The following is a 16,201-nucleotide window of genomic DNA, read 5'->3' on the forward strand; positions in this document are numbered from 1 at the left end:
AAGGAATAATATTAATATACATCATCTGTGCACGAGGTAGGGCCTTAAAAACATCAGCCAATCGTTTACGCGATCATCGCGTAAACAATTGGCCCTCTGGCTTGTCAATCACTGCCGTGACGTTCCTTGTGAGAGATGTGCGCGGCTGCGCGCTCCAGTAACTTTCCACACTCCACAGGTGCCACATGCAGTGTTTTTGTCAGGAGACAGGAGTAACAACTGCAGATTATGAGTTACCTGCGGTGAGTCGGACATAATGAATCCACTAACACGACACAGCGAATGCCGGTGGTAAACACTCGTGTTCCAATACTCGTGCACGAATTTTGGGAGGCGTTCCCTTGAAAGGAAGGGGGGTTGTTCTTACGCATGCGCTCATTTCAAAAACTCACTAACAGTCTTTGGTTTCTCAGTCGACGAAAAGATCCTCTGTAGCACCTTTAAAGGGACTTTGCTGAATTGGTTAACGGAATTTTTCAGGCTAGACCAGCCAATGCGCATGTGCAGTCTTAACCCAGTCTCAGAACATTGACTGTTTTTATAGCAGTTTCCGAAGCTTCTAAAGGCAGCTGCAGTGACGCAGTCACTTTACCAATTAGCGATTGGCCCTTTTATTTAGAAGGCTTGTTGCACTTTCTCCCATTCATAATAATATCATATTTGTATATCTATAGTCTTTGGTATCAGTAGTACAAGTGCCAACTCAATTTGGAATACGACTGACAGGCAGCTGCAGTCGAGTGCTCACATGCAAATTTGGATATGTGCTCTGAGAAGAATGGCTACGCCTCACGGTAATGCACCTGCACTTGTAAACATTCAGATGTACTTCTTGGGTAATTTCTTGTCTTGGCGAAGTATTGGTGTAAACACACTCGGTTTGGTCTTCAGTGAGAGTAAACATGCGGTATGAAAACAAATCAGATATATGTCAAAATATCAGATCTGTGCACTGTGTTCATGCAGCATGATAGATCTGCTGCTGTCAATTATGGTGAGAAAATTAATCAAACAACAATATTGACCAAACTGACAAAATCACTCACACCCAAAACAGTTGTGGCAAAATGGATTCAAAATTTGAAATGTTTAAAGAGCTAATGCACTGTAAAAAAATCTAGTTAAAAATAATCAATGAATGATTTCCACAATGTTTGTAACAAAATCAAGGGAGAATAATATGTAGTCATTTTCATTTACATGCACCATTAGAACAATAAATAACAATACACAGTAAATGTACCAACGTATACACTACTGTTCAAAGGTTTGTGTTTGAGTTAGTTCCTTTGATGGCAAAGCTGAATTTTCAGCATCATTACCCCAGTCTTCAGTGTCACATGATCCTTCAGAAATCATTCTAATATGCTGATTTGCTGCTCAAGAAAAGAAACATTCCAGAAATTTCAACAATAAAAGTGAAATTGAATTGAATTGAATTTCATATCATTATCAATGTTATGCTGTTTAGTATTTTTGTGGACACCAAGAAAAGAAACAGCATTTATTTGGAACATAAATCTTTTGTAACATTACTTTTGATCAGTTTAATGCATAAATGCTGAATAAAAGTATTAATTTGTAAAAATTGTACTGACCACAAACAATAGTGTATTTGTACTAAAACATTCTTTTGCAAACTTTTCTGAATGATGCAGCAAATTAGATTTTTTCAAAGACTACAACGTACATAAGCAATGCTTTCATCGCTTGTTTCTGCTCCTTTTTTGTATGTGTTTTACTTTTTCAGAAGATGTATAAGGGGCACATATCGTGTCTAAAAACGTGTGAAATGTCCAGCCGCGCCGCTTTCTCCTTCTTTCCAAAGCGCTTGCACTCCCGTGGCGTCTGTCGTTTCTATGCCACCATGAACTTCGCTCTCCACTAGGACAATGAAGCTTCAGCAAAGGATAAATTGATTTCTAGCCCTTGCATTAGCTCTACCTCCAGATAGATTTATGTAGGTGAGATATAAAAACCACCCTGTACAGCTATGATCAGCTGTTCGGCTGAGCTTTCGATGTTTTGTTACGGAAAGGGCAAAGCTGATTGGGTGGTTCTTGTCACATGACCTGCGGTGCACTTGCGGCATTCTGAAAAGTTGAGAATTTTTCATCTGGATGCACCTGGAAAATGCACGTCGCGACCACGTTGCTTCCATTATGAGCGCACCTGCCGCACACTTACATCTGAAGTAACAAATTTGAGCGCACAAAAGACACGATATGTGAACGGCCCCTAATAGCGCCTCCTACTGTATAAAAACACAGAAAGCTGGAAAATTCCATCAATGGCGGGGAAAGTGTTAAGAAAATATGTATGCCAACTTGAACTGTACTGCTGAAAGAATGGTATCAATATATCATTCACAAAATGTTTTTATTGATTTGGTAGCAATTTAAGTACTGTAAGGTTACTTTTGATTTACTATAGTGCTGCCGATTTAAAGAGGCAATGGTCTCTTGCTACACATTCTCACTGAAGGCTAAGTCCCCTTGAGGATAAAATCCTAGAACCACCCCTGGTGACAACCCCAATCTGCAGCTACTTCTATCACATTAGATCCCTGAAAAGGGGCAAAATCCAACAGCAGAAGTGAATCACAAGACCACCTCCTCCTCTCTCCCTCCGTTCCTGGAAATAATCTCAGTGGTTTATAGCACACACAGACACACAAAAGACTCTGACTGAATTTATGATTCCACATGTAGGAGAGCTCACCAACTCGACTCATCTCAGAGACTATGAGTGTGCGATAATAAATAATTAGGACATCCTGTCATTCAGTGCTATGTCCTAGATGTGTGAATGCAAAACATGGCATTACGCATCTCAACATGCATATTTAAGCATACAGAGCATAAATCTCTCACACCGTATTCTGTATGTGAAGGCTCATGTTTTGAGAATCTCAACTTTTTATTTTTCAGTACAGATGACCTGTCAGTTCAGAACACCTTGAACTGAAATTAAGTCAGAAAAATTCAGCTCATCAAATATTCATGGGCTGCACATTTTCACTGACCTGGCAGAAGAATTTTTCTGATTTCTTCAGTTGTGTTTGCTCTGGTTTTTATTGTCAATATCTGAAAGCCATTTCTTTCCTTTCGATGGAGAAATATTTCATGGAGGAAATGGAAATGCGTTTGAATCGCAGATGTTTATGGAGATTGCTTGCTTTTATAATATTCACACTGCGATCCTATTATTATTTTTAAAGTTACCATGAGACTTGCACACTCTCATACAGCTCCACTTTATAGTGTTTTGGAACCAACATTAAAACCAACGTTGCATTTCAAGCCGTCTATATATTTCTATAGCCGTCTATTGCTCCATTATGCTTTTTCGAATATTACATTTCATGCAGTGTGTAATGTAAAAGGTCTGCAAAGTTTTAAAGATCAAAGTGTATGACAAATAAAGTTATCGTTCTACTAAAAGAAAGAATCAATTCTGAACTGCTGAAACGAGTTATTAGCAATTTCATACTCATTCCCGTGACAAACCTATGTAACAAATTTGCATAATGCCAGCCAGTCTTAATAGGATGCCCACGAACAGCGTCTACTTTGACCGGCCCTCAAACACTGTAGTTGTAGCGGAGAATGGAAGAGTTCAGCTCGTCTTGTCGTCTTGTCGAGAAGGCGCTGCAAATTCACCTTGCATGCACTTCCAAAAAATGTTATTGTTTTCTTTGTTTTTGATACATGTAACCTTAATAAATAAGGTTATGTCACCAAAAGCTACTAGATTAACTCATTAAAATTTTAAATATTGTTAGACAAGTCAACAGTAAGTAATAAAATAGGAACAAATAATCAAATTACAAGTAATGCCACAAATAAATACAACAGAACAAACATATAAGTGAAATAAATAGTGTTTTTCATGTTTGTTTGTTTTTTATGTAGGCTTAAACAGGAGTTTTTCAGGTACAGAAATTGTAATCTAATGTATAACTGTATAACTATAGATTAAACTTTATTAAAGTTAATCAGTCAAAAGCAGTTACAGATGCATAAATAATGAAATGCTGAAAATATAAAATGTTAAATACTGTTATTTGAAATTATTTATAAAATGAAAAGATACTTTAAATGTGAAATTAAAACCGCCAGGAGGTGATCGATTGCATTGTTCCGAAACAGGGACTTAATTTGTTACAATGTTGCATTTTCTTCTTGGTTCGGTTTGCTTTCACAAGGCAATATTTCAAAGCGTACCTAAATGTGTTTATGCAAGTCACATGCGTGTACAACTGTCCCCTTATTGGTCAGAGTTTGCTCTGCGTCATCCTTTAAAATGATTGACAAGTTCGCTTCATGAGCATGTTGTGGCTTGTTTAGTACCTACTGTCACTGTAACACTGTACGAATGTAGCCGTCATTCCCGCTGTTAAATTATACTACATTCATACTAATTCAAGCACGATCTTTCTGGATCTCCCAGTGCTGTCTAATAGACTGTGTTGAGACACATGCAAACATTATATGCAGCTAGAGGAATCAAGGCTTCATGGGGACAGCATTTTTGCATGGAGAAGAGTGATTACACAGCGTTTTAAGATGAAGAGGCGCTCTTTGGTTTTTAACTGCAGTAACTAATGTGTTCACACACACAATCAAGCACTGCTGCATTTTATATAACACATTTCCTGAAATAGTTTGGTTCGTTGGTCCGTTGGTTCGGATTTTTTTCACACCCCAGAGAAAACACCCTAAAATGTAAGTCATTTAATATAAACTGCTTGTTTATTAAACTGTACATTGTATAAAATCAATATATCATTTGTAATCATGCTGATATTTAGAGAAAAATGGTGCTTGTCATGGAATACTGGTTAACTATACTAAACTATATAAATATAAAAGACATACAGAGGCTTTTTTGCCCCTTATCTTGAATTCTGGAGGCATTCTAAATGCATTTTGATAGACTAAGGGGCCGTTTACATGACATTGTTTTCAGTGTTGGGCACGTTACTTTAAAAAAGTAATTAGTTATAGTTACTAGTTACTTCTCACAAATAGTAACGGAGTTAGTAACTGAGTTACATCATTATAAAAGTAACTAATTACCAGGGAAAGTAACTATTGTTCTTTTTTTTTTTTAAATATGCAAATACTTGAATGCCCCCAATATTAAATGTCTAAGAATAAATTATTCTTGATCCGACTCGTGCCATGATCCGCTCTTCCTCACGACATGAAATTTCTCTGACTGTACTAACGCGTTGGTAGCCATTAAAGAAAATGTAGTTTCATATTTATGTTTAAATAGTCCTATGTTATATTTTAAATTCATTTACTTGATTATGAAAAGCGAAACATGAGTAAATGCACATAAGATGCGCAATATATCGGGAGACACGGGTGGGTCAGACACGATTTTGACCACTTCATTAAGTTTTGTTTTATAGAAAGCCTTTCTTTAAAGTGAATTTCGTTTTGTAAAAATTGTATCTTAATTTTAATAAGTTTCATCAATCAATTGCCTGGATTTAATAAATAAGAAGGAAATTAGCAATATGGCAGGCGCTGGCGCGATCACTGGCGCTGAACTGGAGCGCGTCTTACAGGCTACAGAACCGAAATCAGAGGCTATTGCCTCGCAACTGAGAAATATACTATAGAAATTGAAATATCTAAAAACGAAAAAAAATAGGCCTAAATGCAGCCAATCCGAATATCATTCTCTCTTAGGCGTGTAATCGGAGATGATGAGATGCTGATATTTGCAGCCGACACTGATTCAGAAAACATTACTTTATTAATAAACAATTAAAATGTCTCCTTGCTGTGTTTTATCACATTCATAATTATTACTTTTGCCGGTCTTTATGAAGCTTTATGCATGCGCTTGAGTGTCTATTACATAAACGCTCATATTATGGTTTATTCTCTCCAGTATTTAAGAAATTACTGGTTAATATATATTAAACTATATAAATATAAAAGCTTATTTCCCATTTTTTCATACAGGGGCTTTTTTGACACACACACACAGAGCCCATTATTATCAGTTTAAAATTATATTTGAGTATGACTTGAATTCTGGAGGCATTCTAAATGCATTTTGATAGACTAAGAGGCTGTTTACATGACATTGTTTTCAACTAAAAACATAAAAACTTTTAATGCGTTTTGGGGCGATCATTTACACGACAACAGCGTTTTAGGTGCCTGAAAACGGATGGATGCATGCAAACTTACTGTAGGAGACCTCCAAAACAAAATTATGACCCTTTAAAATACCATAATATGTGCACTTTAAATGGTGTTGAAATGTTGCATACAACCATGATTTTATGATCAACTATTTAAAGGAAAATGGATAAAGCAGCTATTTACTCTGGAGCTGCTGAGGGATCACATACCTGTTAGCAGCTGCTGGTAGATACCATAACTACCAACACAAGATTATGACAGTTCATAACTATTTTAAGTTTTTTGCGAATTGATGGCTAATCTGTACGAGTTTGATATTATTTGTATGTTTTTATACGATCCACCCCAGTGACAGCTATGTTTAGGGGTGGGGTTAGTGGTGGACCTTCGCGCTTAGTTTTGTTGCTGCTGTTGTTGTTTTCTATAAATTGTACGTTTTCATACGATTCGCATTGTACGAATTCATACAAAATTGCCAAAATAGTTACATTTTCTTGTGAGATCAGGTTGTAACTAGACCATGTTTTCTATTGACAGACATTAAAAATTAGCCATGTGTGTTCACTTTCAAATAAAATCCTATGCCAAGATGTTTATGTCTTTCTTTCTTCTGAGGAACTGCCATTGGGATAATTCGAATCCATGTCCACTTAAAGGATTAGTTCACTTTCAAATAAAATTTTGAAAATGGAACGAACGAGCCACGAGTTCCGTTTTTTCCGTAAGTATTTTTTTTAAGATCGTTTCGCTAGATAAGCTCCTTTTTCCTCGTCTGGTATCGTTTAAAGCCCTTCGAAGCTGCACTGAAACTGTAATTTTGACCTTCAACCGTTTGGAGGCCATTGAAGGCCACTATAAGGAAAATAATCCTGGAATGTTTTCATCAAAAACCTTAATTTCTTTTTGACTGAAGAAAGAAAGACATAAACATCTTGGATGACATGGGGGTAAGTAAATTATCAGGAAATTTTCATTCAGAAGTGAACTAATCCTTTAAAGCATTAAAATATTTCAAATTCACTGTTCAAAACAAATATACAGTAAAAGACTTCTGTCTTAAATGCCATTTGAATATGCTTCTGTTTAAACTGGCTGTTATTAAACGGCACTCTTACACTTACAACTTAACACTTTTAAACTTAGTACTTCTTAAAGAAATAATATACTTTAAAGAATATACTTAAGTACAAATTAAATGTAATGTTTGACACTTGATTGCATTCAAATGAAAGTATATTATAGTTTAAATTTATATTAAATGCAATTAGCTGATATTTAGAGTATTTTTTGACCCACTTAAGTAGGACTTAAGTACATCTTTATATGTAATTTCATAATTACTTCTACTATGTTGTCTTTTAACAATGGTTTAATATACACATAAGATTTGAAATATATTACAATTCAATACAATTAAGCATGCATGAATCTCAGAAATCCCCTTTTGACATATATTTGGTTTTAAATTGTTTAAATTTGCATTGCAAAGTCTTAACTTTCATTCCTGTATGCATATACTCTGTTTTTTCTTTGTTTACTATTCCTCAAACATGCCTGAATAAATCATTATATGTCATCCAGTGCTGTCTGAAGTAGCTGTGGCGTGTTTAAGAGAGATTACAAATCAATGCTTCTCCTGAGCTAGTCCACTGTCAATAGTCTTTCTGATATGTTATCAACACCCCTCACATTCAGTGCAGTACACGAACTCCCAGTAAAACATCACATAAAAACAACATCAAGATGTGCATGATGAAATTGGACCACACGGACTGGACAAGGATGTTTCCATTGATTTGAGTTGGGTCAGCTTGCAACAGTATGTATTTTTGCAAACATACTGAAGAAAAAAAAAAAAAATGAATGAATTCATAACACGTAAAAATTTTATAGGACATAGACCCCTTTCTACAGCCAATGGTGGGTTTACAAGCACCCACACATACTGATGGCAATGTAATAAATTCAAGAGTATTGACCTGGTCCGGGTGCCAGATTTTCCTAGCCACTCTAGCAATTTTCTCTTCTTAAAATAAATTTACTAAGGTATAAAGCATTGCTAGAAGGCATTAAAAGTCTGCATGTCTATGGTTATTGTTAATTGGCATTAGAGGTCAGATTACTACATTAACCCTAATAAATGTCTTTTATTAGGGTTTTGAGTGTTGTGGAACAGCCTCTCAAATCTTTCTTTGTAGTGTATTAGTAGTTGCAGTCCCAAAATACCACATGTGATTGATGCAAAATGAAACCCATTGAAATAAATTAAATAAACTAATGATACAAATATATATTTGTATCATTAAGGGGGTAAATGAATGAATTGACTGCAGTACTGGAACCACTAACTGATATTTTAGCCATAACATTAGCGAAAAGATCTAAATTCTTAATGAAGTTTCACCTGGAAGCACAACAAGAAAATTAGCTTTAATTACAGTATTCGATGAAGGTCAAAGTAAATGAGAAGCACTGGGGGAAAAAATACAATACTGCAATCACAGTCATTCCTATCTAAGAATATAGATTTCTCATAGGACTGTTGGGTTAGATGAAAAACACTGGGCAATTTGCCTTTAATTTTTTACAGAGGTTGTGCAAGCTAAACACTGACATGTTCGATTCGGGCAACACTGAAAAAGTATGTCTGAAACACAAATTTGCCTGACCTTTTCAGGGAAAACTATTCCTGTTTGAATAGTTTAGTGTGAAGAGATGTACAACAAAAGTTGATTTGTCAATAAATAAATAAAGAAACAATAGTAAATAAATAAAATTTTAAGTAAAATGAGCTTTTGTTCAGATCATTATTAATTAATTTAGATTGTTCATCACTTTTAATTTGGTTAAAATACATTGAATCATTTTCAAATGTTGTCAACATCTGAAACTCTACATTCATTATAATCATTCTAGCTGCTGGTCTAAAATTTTAAACATGTTTGTATGCTCTTCGTTTTGGTCTGCTCAAGGACTGTTCTCTTCTGAAAGGTTTTCCTTTTAAAATGTCAAAATGTCTTGTTATCTTCCCTCAGGACCTTCTTCTGTGATCTTAAGCATGGAGTGTGTTTCTTTTCATTTCTGAGTGCAGAGGTTATTTTAAAGATGGTGCTTTGGAGGTTGTTTCATAAATTGAGCCACTAGGTGACTCTTCTGAATGCTCTAGGGATGATCTTAGCTTGGATACTGACACTCCCAAAAAAAAAAACAAAGAAAAAACTGTGTAAAGGCCTGTGAGTTACATAAAAGGGTTAGTTCTCCTAAAAATAACAATTCTGTCACTTATTACTCACCCTCATGTCATTCTACACCCGTAAGATCTTTGTTCATCTTCGGAACACAAATTAAGATATTTTTGTTAAAATCCGATGGCTCATTGAGGCCTCCATTGCCAACAACATCATTAACACTTTCAGATGCCCAGAAAGCTACTAAAGACATGTTTAAAACAGTTCATGTGACAACAGTGGTTCAATCTTAATGATACGAAGTGACAAGAATACTTTTTATGTGAAAAAATAATGACTTTATTCAACAATATCTAATGATGGACGTTTTCAAAACACCGTTTCATGAAGCTTCGAAGCTTTACGAATCTTTTGTTTCGAATCAGTGGTTCAGAGCGTGTATCAAGCTGCCAAAATCACACCCCCCGGTTGTGAACCATTGAAATTTCGAAACACCTATGATGTAATAAAGCCTAGTTTATTGAAATCATGTGACATTGCCAGTTTGATTCACGCTCCGAATGGTGCTATATTGCAAAACGGAGGCTTCACTGAGCCACCGGATTTTATCAAAAATATCTTAATTTGTGTTCAGAAGATGAACGAAGGTCTTACAAGTGTGGAACGACATGAGGCTGAGTAATTAAAGACAGAATTTTACATCTTTGGGTGAACTAACCCTTAAAAAGACACTTTTGAGTCTTTATGAGCTCTTTCAGTCAAACTGTTGTATGTATGCATACAGTAACTTTCAGAACTGAAAACCTCCCCTGTCCAAAAAATAGCATTTATTGAGACTAAGATGCAAAAACAAACTTTGACGTACATAAAAATGCCTGTTGGGTTATCAAAAACTTGGCCTGCCAAGTCAAGTTGAAAGCAAGATTAAATATAAGTCAAAAAGCAGAAGTACTCGCATTTATGTGTGCAAAGGTTCAACAAACCTGTCACCCTGTGGATACTTGCAAAGAATCCTGATGTTAGAACAAGATATTGAACAGGACACCTGATTATTTCAGTCTGGTCTCAACAGATTAAGTAGCATACTTAAAAATAATAATAATACTAAAGACACTGAATTTGCAGTTAACAACTATATTTGACACAACAACATACTGTCATGATCACCAGTTGGAGTGCCCTGGTTAGCCACCAGAGGGCACTCCACCCCGGACAATTGCCTCACCTCTTCAGACTTCATTTCCCATAACCCACTTCCCGGACTCATTATCCCTTCATTGCACCCAGCTGTCTTGAGTTTTGTCATTAGTGTCTGTCTATTTATACTGAGTTTGTTTCTGCCTTTGTTTGTCGAGTGTTAATCTATGTTATGTGCACCTCAGTATTCCTGCTTCTCTGTTTTGGTTTCTGTTTCTTGTTTTGTGTATGGACTGTTTATGTGGATTTTGACCTTTGCCTGGATGGATTATGATTTTGGATTGCCCTATTAAAACTGCAACTGGATCTTGCCTTCTTGTCTCTATGCCTTACGTGACACATACCTCCTGCCTGTGTATGAGCTAAAAAATAACTTTTACATTTCTTAAAGGCACAGCAGCAACAACAACAACAAAAAACTCCTTAGATTGTTTCTAAGGGTCAGAGAGAGGGTAAACTTACCAACATTATAAATGGACCTCAGGGGGAAAAAATGTAATAATAAAAACTGTAACCCCTTTAAAGTTCTCCATGCACACTGTAAATGTCATCACCAGTAAAACCCTCTTGGCCTATCCGTCAAATTTTGATTGCAATGTGTTTGTGTTTCTGTCCATTTGTCTAGATTTTTATATTTGAGAATAACATCTACTACCGGGCCACTGTGGAGAACAGATCCATCCGTCTTGTTTCTACTGGGAAAGAGGGTGTGATTTTCAACGGCCTAAGCGACTGGCTTTATGAAGGTATGAAAGATTTGTTTAAAACATGTACATTTGTTTTTATGGCTTGCAAAACTAAATGTGATTCTCTAGATGAGGCTATGTCAGGACAAGTACTGGTCCTTATTATTGAGCTTTAGCAACTAAGATGAATTTAGCCTCTTTGGTGGTTACAACTACACAGCCCAGCCTAAGATTGGTTTGGTTTGATATTGGGAGACAAGCTGTTGTATTTAGCCTAATTTGCGCGCATCAAGGAGCTTGCGTTTTCGAATTCGCCATTGCACATACTTTGTGTATAGGGAGTGGCGGTGCTGAGCGTGCATTCTACAAGCTAAGACATTTAGCAGACACTTTTAAGCTCTGTTGCACAACGAATCCTCTGCCATGGTCTTGTCAGTCATCTCACTTTACTCTCATCACATGATCAGTGAACTGTGATTCCTGCTGCACTGTGTGAGACTCGTGCTGGATGAGCAGAGCAGACATTTACAATAGTTTACAATTGAAGCGACCATTATCCAACTGAATTAAATAGTTTTTATTTATATAAAAAGGCAAAGTGGTTCTATGCTAAGCATAGTCTATGCTAATTTCACCCTCATGCTCTGTCAAGGCACATATTAATATCGCCTAAAACACCCCTAGTATAGATAGATGAGGCGAGAGAAAGGAAATGGAAGGATGAAGAGGGACAGAGGTGAGAAAAAAATTATTGGTACGGTATCCCGAACACAGTGCCGCTCGGTCCTCAACTAGTTGAGAGGCCCGCATTTGCATTGCCATGCGATGGTACTGGACGCCCCTCGGTGGATAGCCTCCAACTCCTCTGTCCCTTGGTGAACAGCATCGGCTCGTATAGCTTTGGATGCCAGGCAGTGAGCCCCGTTCCATCACTCTGCCTTCTCCTCCCCATCATGGAGGACGGCAGCAGGCCCTGGCCTCCGGTGAACAGTTGTGACTCCTCCGTCTCCTCATGGATGACAGCGAGCTTCTCCGCCCCCTGATCCACTGCTCCAGCACCAACGCTTTGAGCAGATGTTGTCGGTCACCAGTCCCCATGCTGCCCGACCTCTTCAACACTGCTATTCTCTTGAGGGCTCTTGACAGTGTGTTTCTCCCAGGTTTCAGCACTAATGTCGCAAAGTTCAAGTTCAGGGAAGAAGGAAGTTGTAACCGGCAAACTGTCAACGTAAAGCATAATCACAAAACAGAAACAACAAAACAAAATGAGCTGCAGTAGTTTTTCTCAGGCCTGGTCCTCTTTCGCCCTTCAATGGTGATAGATAGTTTTCTGTGCATTGTAAAAGAATCAAAGAAGGAACAATCAATAGTCCAGAATCTCCCAGAATGCACCACCACCTTTGACAGTACTCTGTGGTTGTAGATTTTCTCCACGTGTGATGTGAGTCTCCCATTTAAACTTTAATCTGAGCTCATATTGCAGCGACTGGCCCTTGCCATGAGCTTATGAGGCGTGGAAGGTCACGAAATTGACACTTATTATTTATTGAAAGGGTTGAATGTATTAAAGAGAGCAAAGACTCATCCTGGCCAATTCTGATGCTCCTGAACTCAGTTTCTCTGCTTCGGTTTACAGTATGTATGCTTTATCTCTCTATTATTTATGTACCATATTTGTATTCTTTATTTTTTTACATATTCATTTTAGAGGACATTCATTAAAACATAGTTTTGACTTATTCTGATTGGATGATCCATATTTGGATCCAGTGTATAACAGCCAATAATCACACAACTGTGACATCATTTGAATTTTACATTAATGTACAGTACAGTCCAAAAGTTTGGAACCACTAAGATTTTTAATGTTTTTAAAAGAAGTTTCGTCTGCTCACCAAGGCTACATTTATTTAATTAAAAATCAGTAAAAAACAGTAATATTGTGAAATATTATTACAATTTAAAATAACTGTGTACTATTTAAATATATTTGACAAAGTAATTTTTCCTGTGATGCAAAGCTGAATTTTCAGCATCGTTACTCCAGTCTTCAGTGTCACATGATCCTTCAGAAATCATTCTAATATGTTGATCTGCTGTTCAATAAACATTTATGATTATTTTCAATGTTGAAAACAGTTGTGTACTTTTTTTTTCAGGATTCCTTGATGAATAGAAAGTTCAAAAGAACAGCATTTATCTGAAATACAAAGCTTCTGTAGCATTATACACTACCGTTCAAAAGTTTGGGGTCAGTAAGAATTTTTATTTTTATTTTTTTGAAAAGAAATGAAAGAAATGAATACTTTTATTCAGCAAGGATGCATTAAATCAATCAAAAGTGGCAGTAAAAATTTAATGTTACAAAAGATTAGATTTCAGATAAACACTGTTCTTTTGAACTTTCATCATCAAAAATCCTGAAAAAAAATATTGTACACAAATATTTTGTACAATTGTCCATAAATGTTTTTGAGCAGCAGATCAGCATATTAGAAGATTTCTGAAGGTATGTAACTGAAGCTGGAGTAATGATGCTGAAAATAGCTTTGCCATCACAGGAATAAATTACTTTGTGAAATAATTCAAATAGAAAACAGTTATTTTAAATTGTAATAATATTTCACAATATTACTGTTTTTCTGTATTTTTAATTAAATAAATGTAGCCTTGGTGAGCAGACGAAACTTCTTTTAAAAAAATTAAAAATCTTAGTGGTTCCAAACTTTTGGACTGTATGTAGGTAAAGTTGCTTGGCAAACCTAAACAGCCTACAGGTAACATGGTTCCAGTGCCAGTTTCCAGCCTGTGTCTGTTCTTGAACCATTCCGTGCATTATCACTGCAGAAAAGAGGGTTCTGGTCCGGAAAGACCAGTTCAGCTCTTGCCCTAAAAACTTGCTGGTCTCAAATGGAGCAGGGGAGTTGGCGGGGCAAAAAAAAGGTGTCACTGTGGCAGTCTCATTGAGCAATGTAATAATGTTGCACTACACTACTCTTTAGTCTATATACACTACTCTTTAATCTATATACACTATATTGCCAAAAGTTTTGGGATGTCTGCCTTTACATGCACATGAACTTTAATGACCTCCATTCTTAATTCGTAGGGTTTATTATATGGAGTTGGCCCACCCTTTGCACCTATAACAGCTTAAACTCTTCTGGAAAGGCTTTCCACAAGGTTTAGAAGTGTGTTTATGGGAATTTTTGACCATTCTTCTAGAAGCGCATTTGTGACATCAGGCAGTGATGTTGGCGAGAAGGCCTGGCTCACAGTCTCCGCTCTAATTCATCCCAAAGGTGTTCTATCGGGTTGAGGTCAGGACTCTGTGCTGGCCAGTCAAGTTCCTCCACGCCAAACTCACTCATCCATGTCTTTATGGACCTTGCTTTGTTCACTGGTGTGCAGCAGTGTTAATTTTGACAGCAAATTTTGATTTAGTTTTAGTCATAGTCTTTTGACTAAAATGCCATTTAGTTTTAGTCATATTTTAGTCATCGGAAATTGTTTTAGTTTTAGTCTAGTTTTAGTCGACTAAATATCATAAGATTTTAGTCGACTAAATTTACAGTAGATTTAGTCGACTAAAATCTAATTTTGTTCAATTGTAATGCATTAAGCTTTAACAATACACAGATCCAATACACTGATATAGGTACATCTGATATTCCCCAAACTGTTTGTTCACCCAACTGTACTTTGGTCGCCAAAGCGGATGGTGCAAAAACACGTGAAAGAGCAAAATTCAGTACTTTTCAGGGATGACACACTTATCATTGAAGTACTATTATAGTTTTGGTCTAAAAAAGTTTATTAAATTTGATTTTTAGTTTTTCTGCTTTCATTGTAATTTTAGCTAAAAGTTTTAGTAATTTTTTTGTGTTATTTGTCTTTTAGTTTTTGCTTTTAAATGTCTATAAGTTTTTATTTTGGTTTATTTTAATACCTCTGGTTAAGCTAAAGCTTAGAAACTATTAAATAAAATAAGTTTACATTTTTATATATTAATTTTTTTATTTCAGTTAATGTTTATTTCAAGTAATGAAGATTTCTTTGGTTTTAGGTTAAGTTAACTATAATAATCCTTATACTTGTAAAATATATTGAATAATGTGTCAAATAATGTTCTTAGTCATTCCGTCCTGTGACAGAAGATACAGTAGTTTATATGAATTAAATAGAAATTAAATTAAATACAGTTTATTGTGTAAACATAATAACAGTAATGACCAGGAAAAAATAATAATTATAAACCATACCGAAATACACCGTGACTCTTATTCTGAAATGTCTGTAGGCTGCACTGTAGCTACTCACGAGGGTGATAAAATATGCATTTCTTACAACCGTCTTAAACATACTACCATTTAAACATTGTGTAGTAAACATTGTCATAATTCATCAACATGAGCTTATAAGCAATCACACGGCATAAATATGCGCTATTCATTAATTGCGAAGCAGTCTGAAATGCTGCTGCTGCACGAGCCTAGAGCGCGCAACAGCGCCGCGTTTCCCGCGGATAGATCAGCACATTACAATTCAAATGTGCGCGTCTTCCACACAGGACAGCAGTCCTGACTAGATATCTTCCCAAATCGTCCCTCTCTTTCATTTTCGTCTCGTTTTTATTCGTTGACGAAAATTAGAGTAGATTTTAGTCATAGTTTTAGTCATTCAAAACGCATTTTTATTTAGTCATCGTCTCGTTTTCGTCCGTGAAAAAATGTCGTTGACGAAAATGATGACGAAAATTATTCGTCAACGAAATTAACACTGGTGTGCAGTCATGTTGGAACAGGAAGGGGCCATCCCCAAACTGTTCCCACAAAGTTGGGAGCATGAAATTGTCCAAAATGTCTTGATATGGTGAAACATCAAGTGTTCCTTTTCCTGGAACTAAGGGGCCAAGCCCAACCCCTGAAAAACTACCCCACACCATAATCCCCCCTCCACC

The 16,201-nt window shown here is 36.2% G+C and overlaps 1 protein-coding gene across 1 annotated transcript in view; it reads left to right on the forward strand.

Moving 5' to 3' along the window:
• dpp6a (dipeptidyl-peptidase 6a) overlaps positions 1 to 16,201 on the forward strand; it is a 380,416-nt gene that overhangs the window by 289,372 nt on the left and 74,843 nt on the right. The window contains 1 exon segment of the mRNA XM_048173881.1: positions 11,181 to 11,301. Within this exon segment, the coding sequence (XP_048029838.1) occupies positions 11,181 to 11,301 (121 nt within the window).

Source organism: Megalobrama amblycephala, linkage group LG22 (assembly GCF_018812025.1).
Source record: "Megalobrama amblycephala isolate DHTTF-2021 linkage group LG22, ASM1881202v1, whole genome shotgun sequence".
Taxonomy (NCBI): Eukaryota; Metazoa; Chordata; class Actinopteri; order Cypriniformes; family Xenocyprididae; genus Megalobrama; species Megalobrama amblycephala.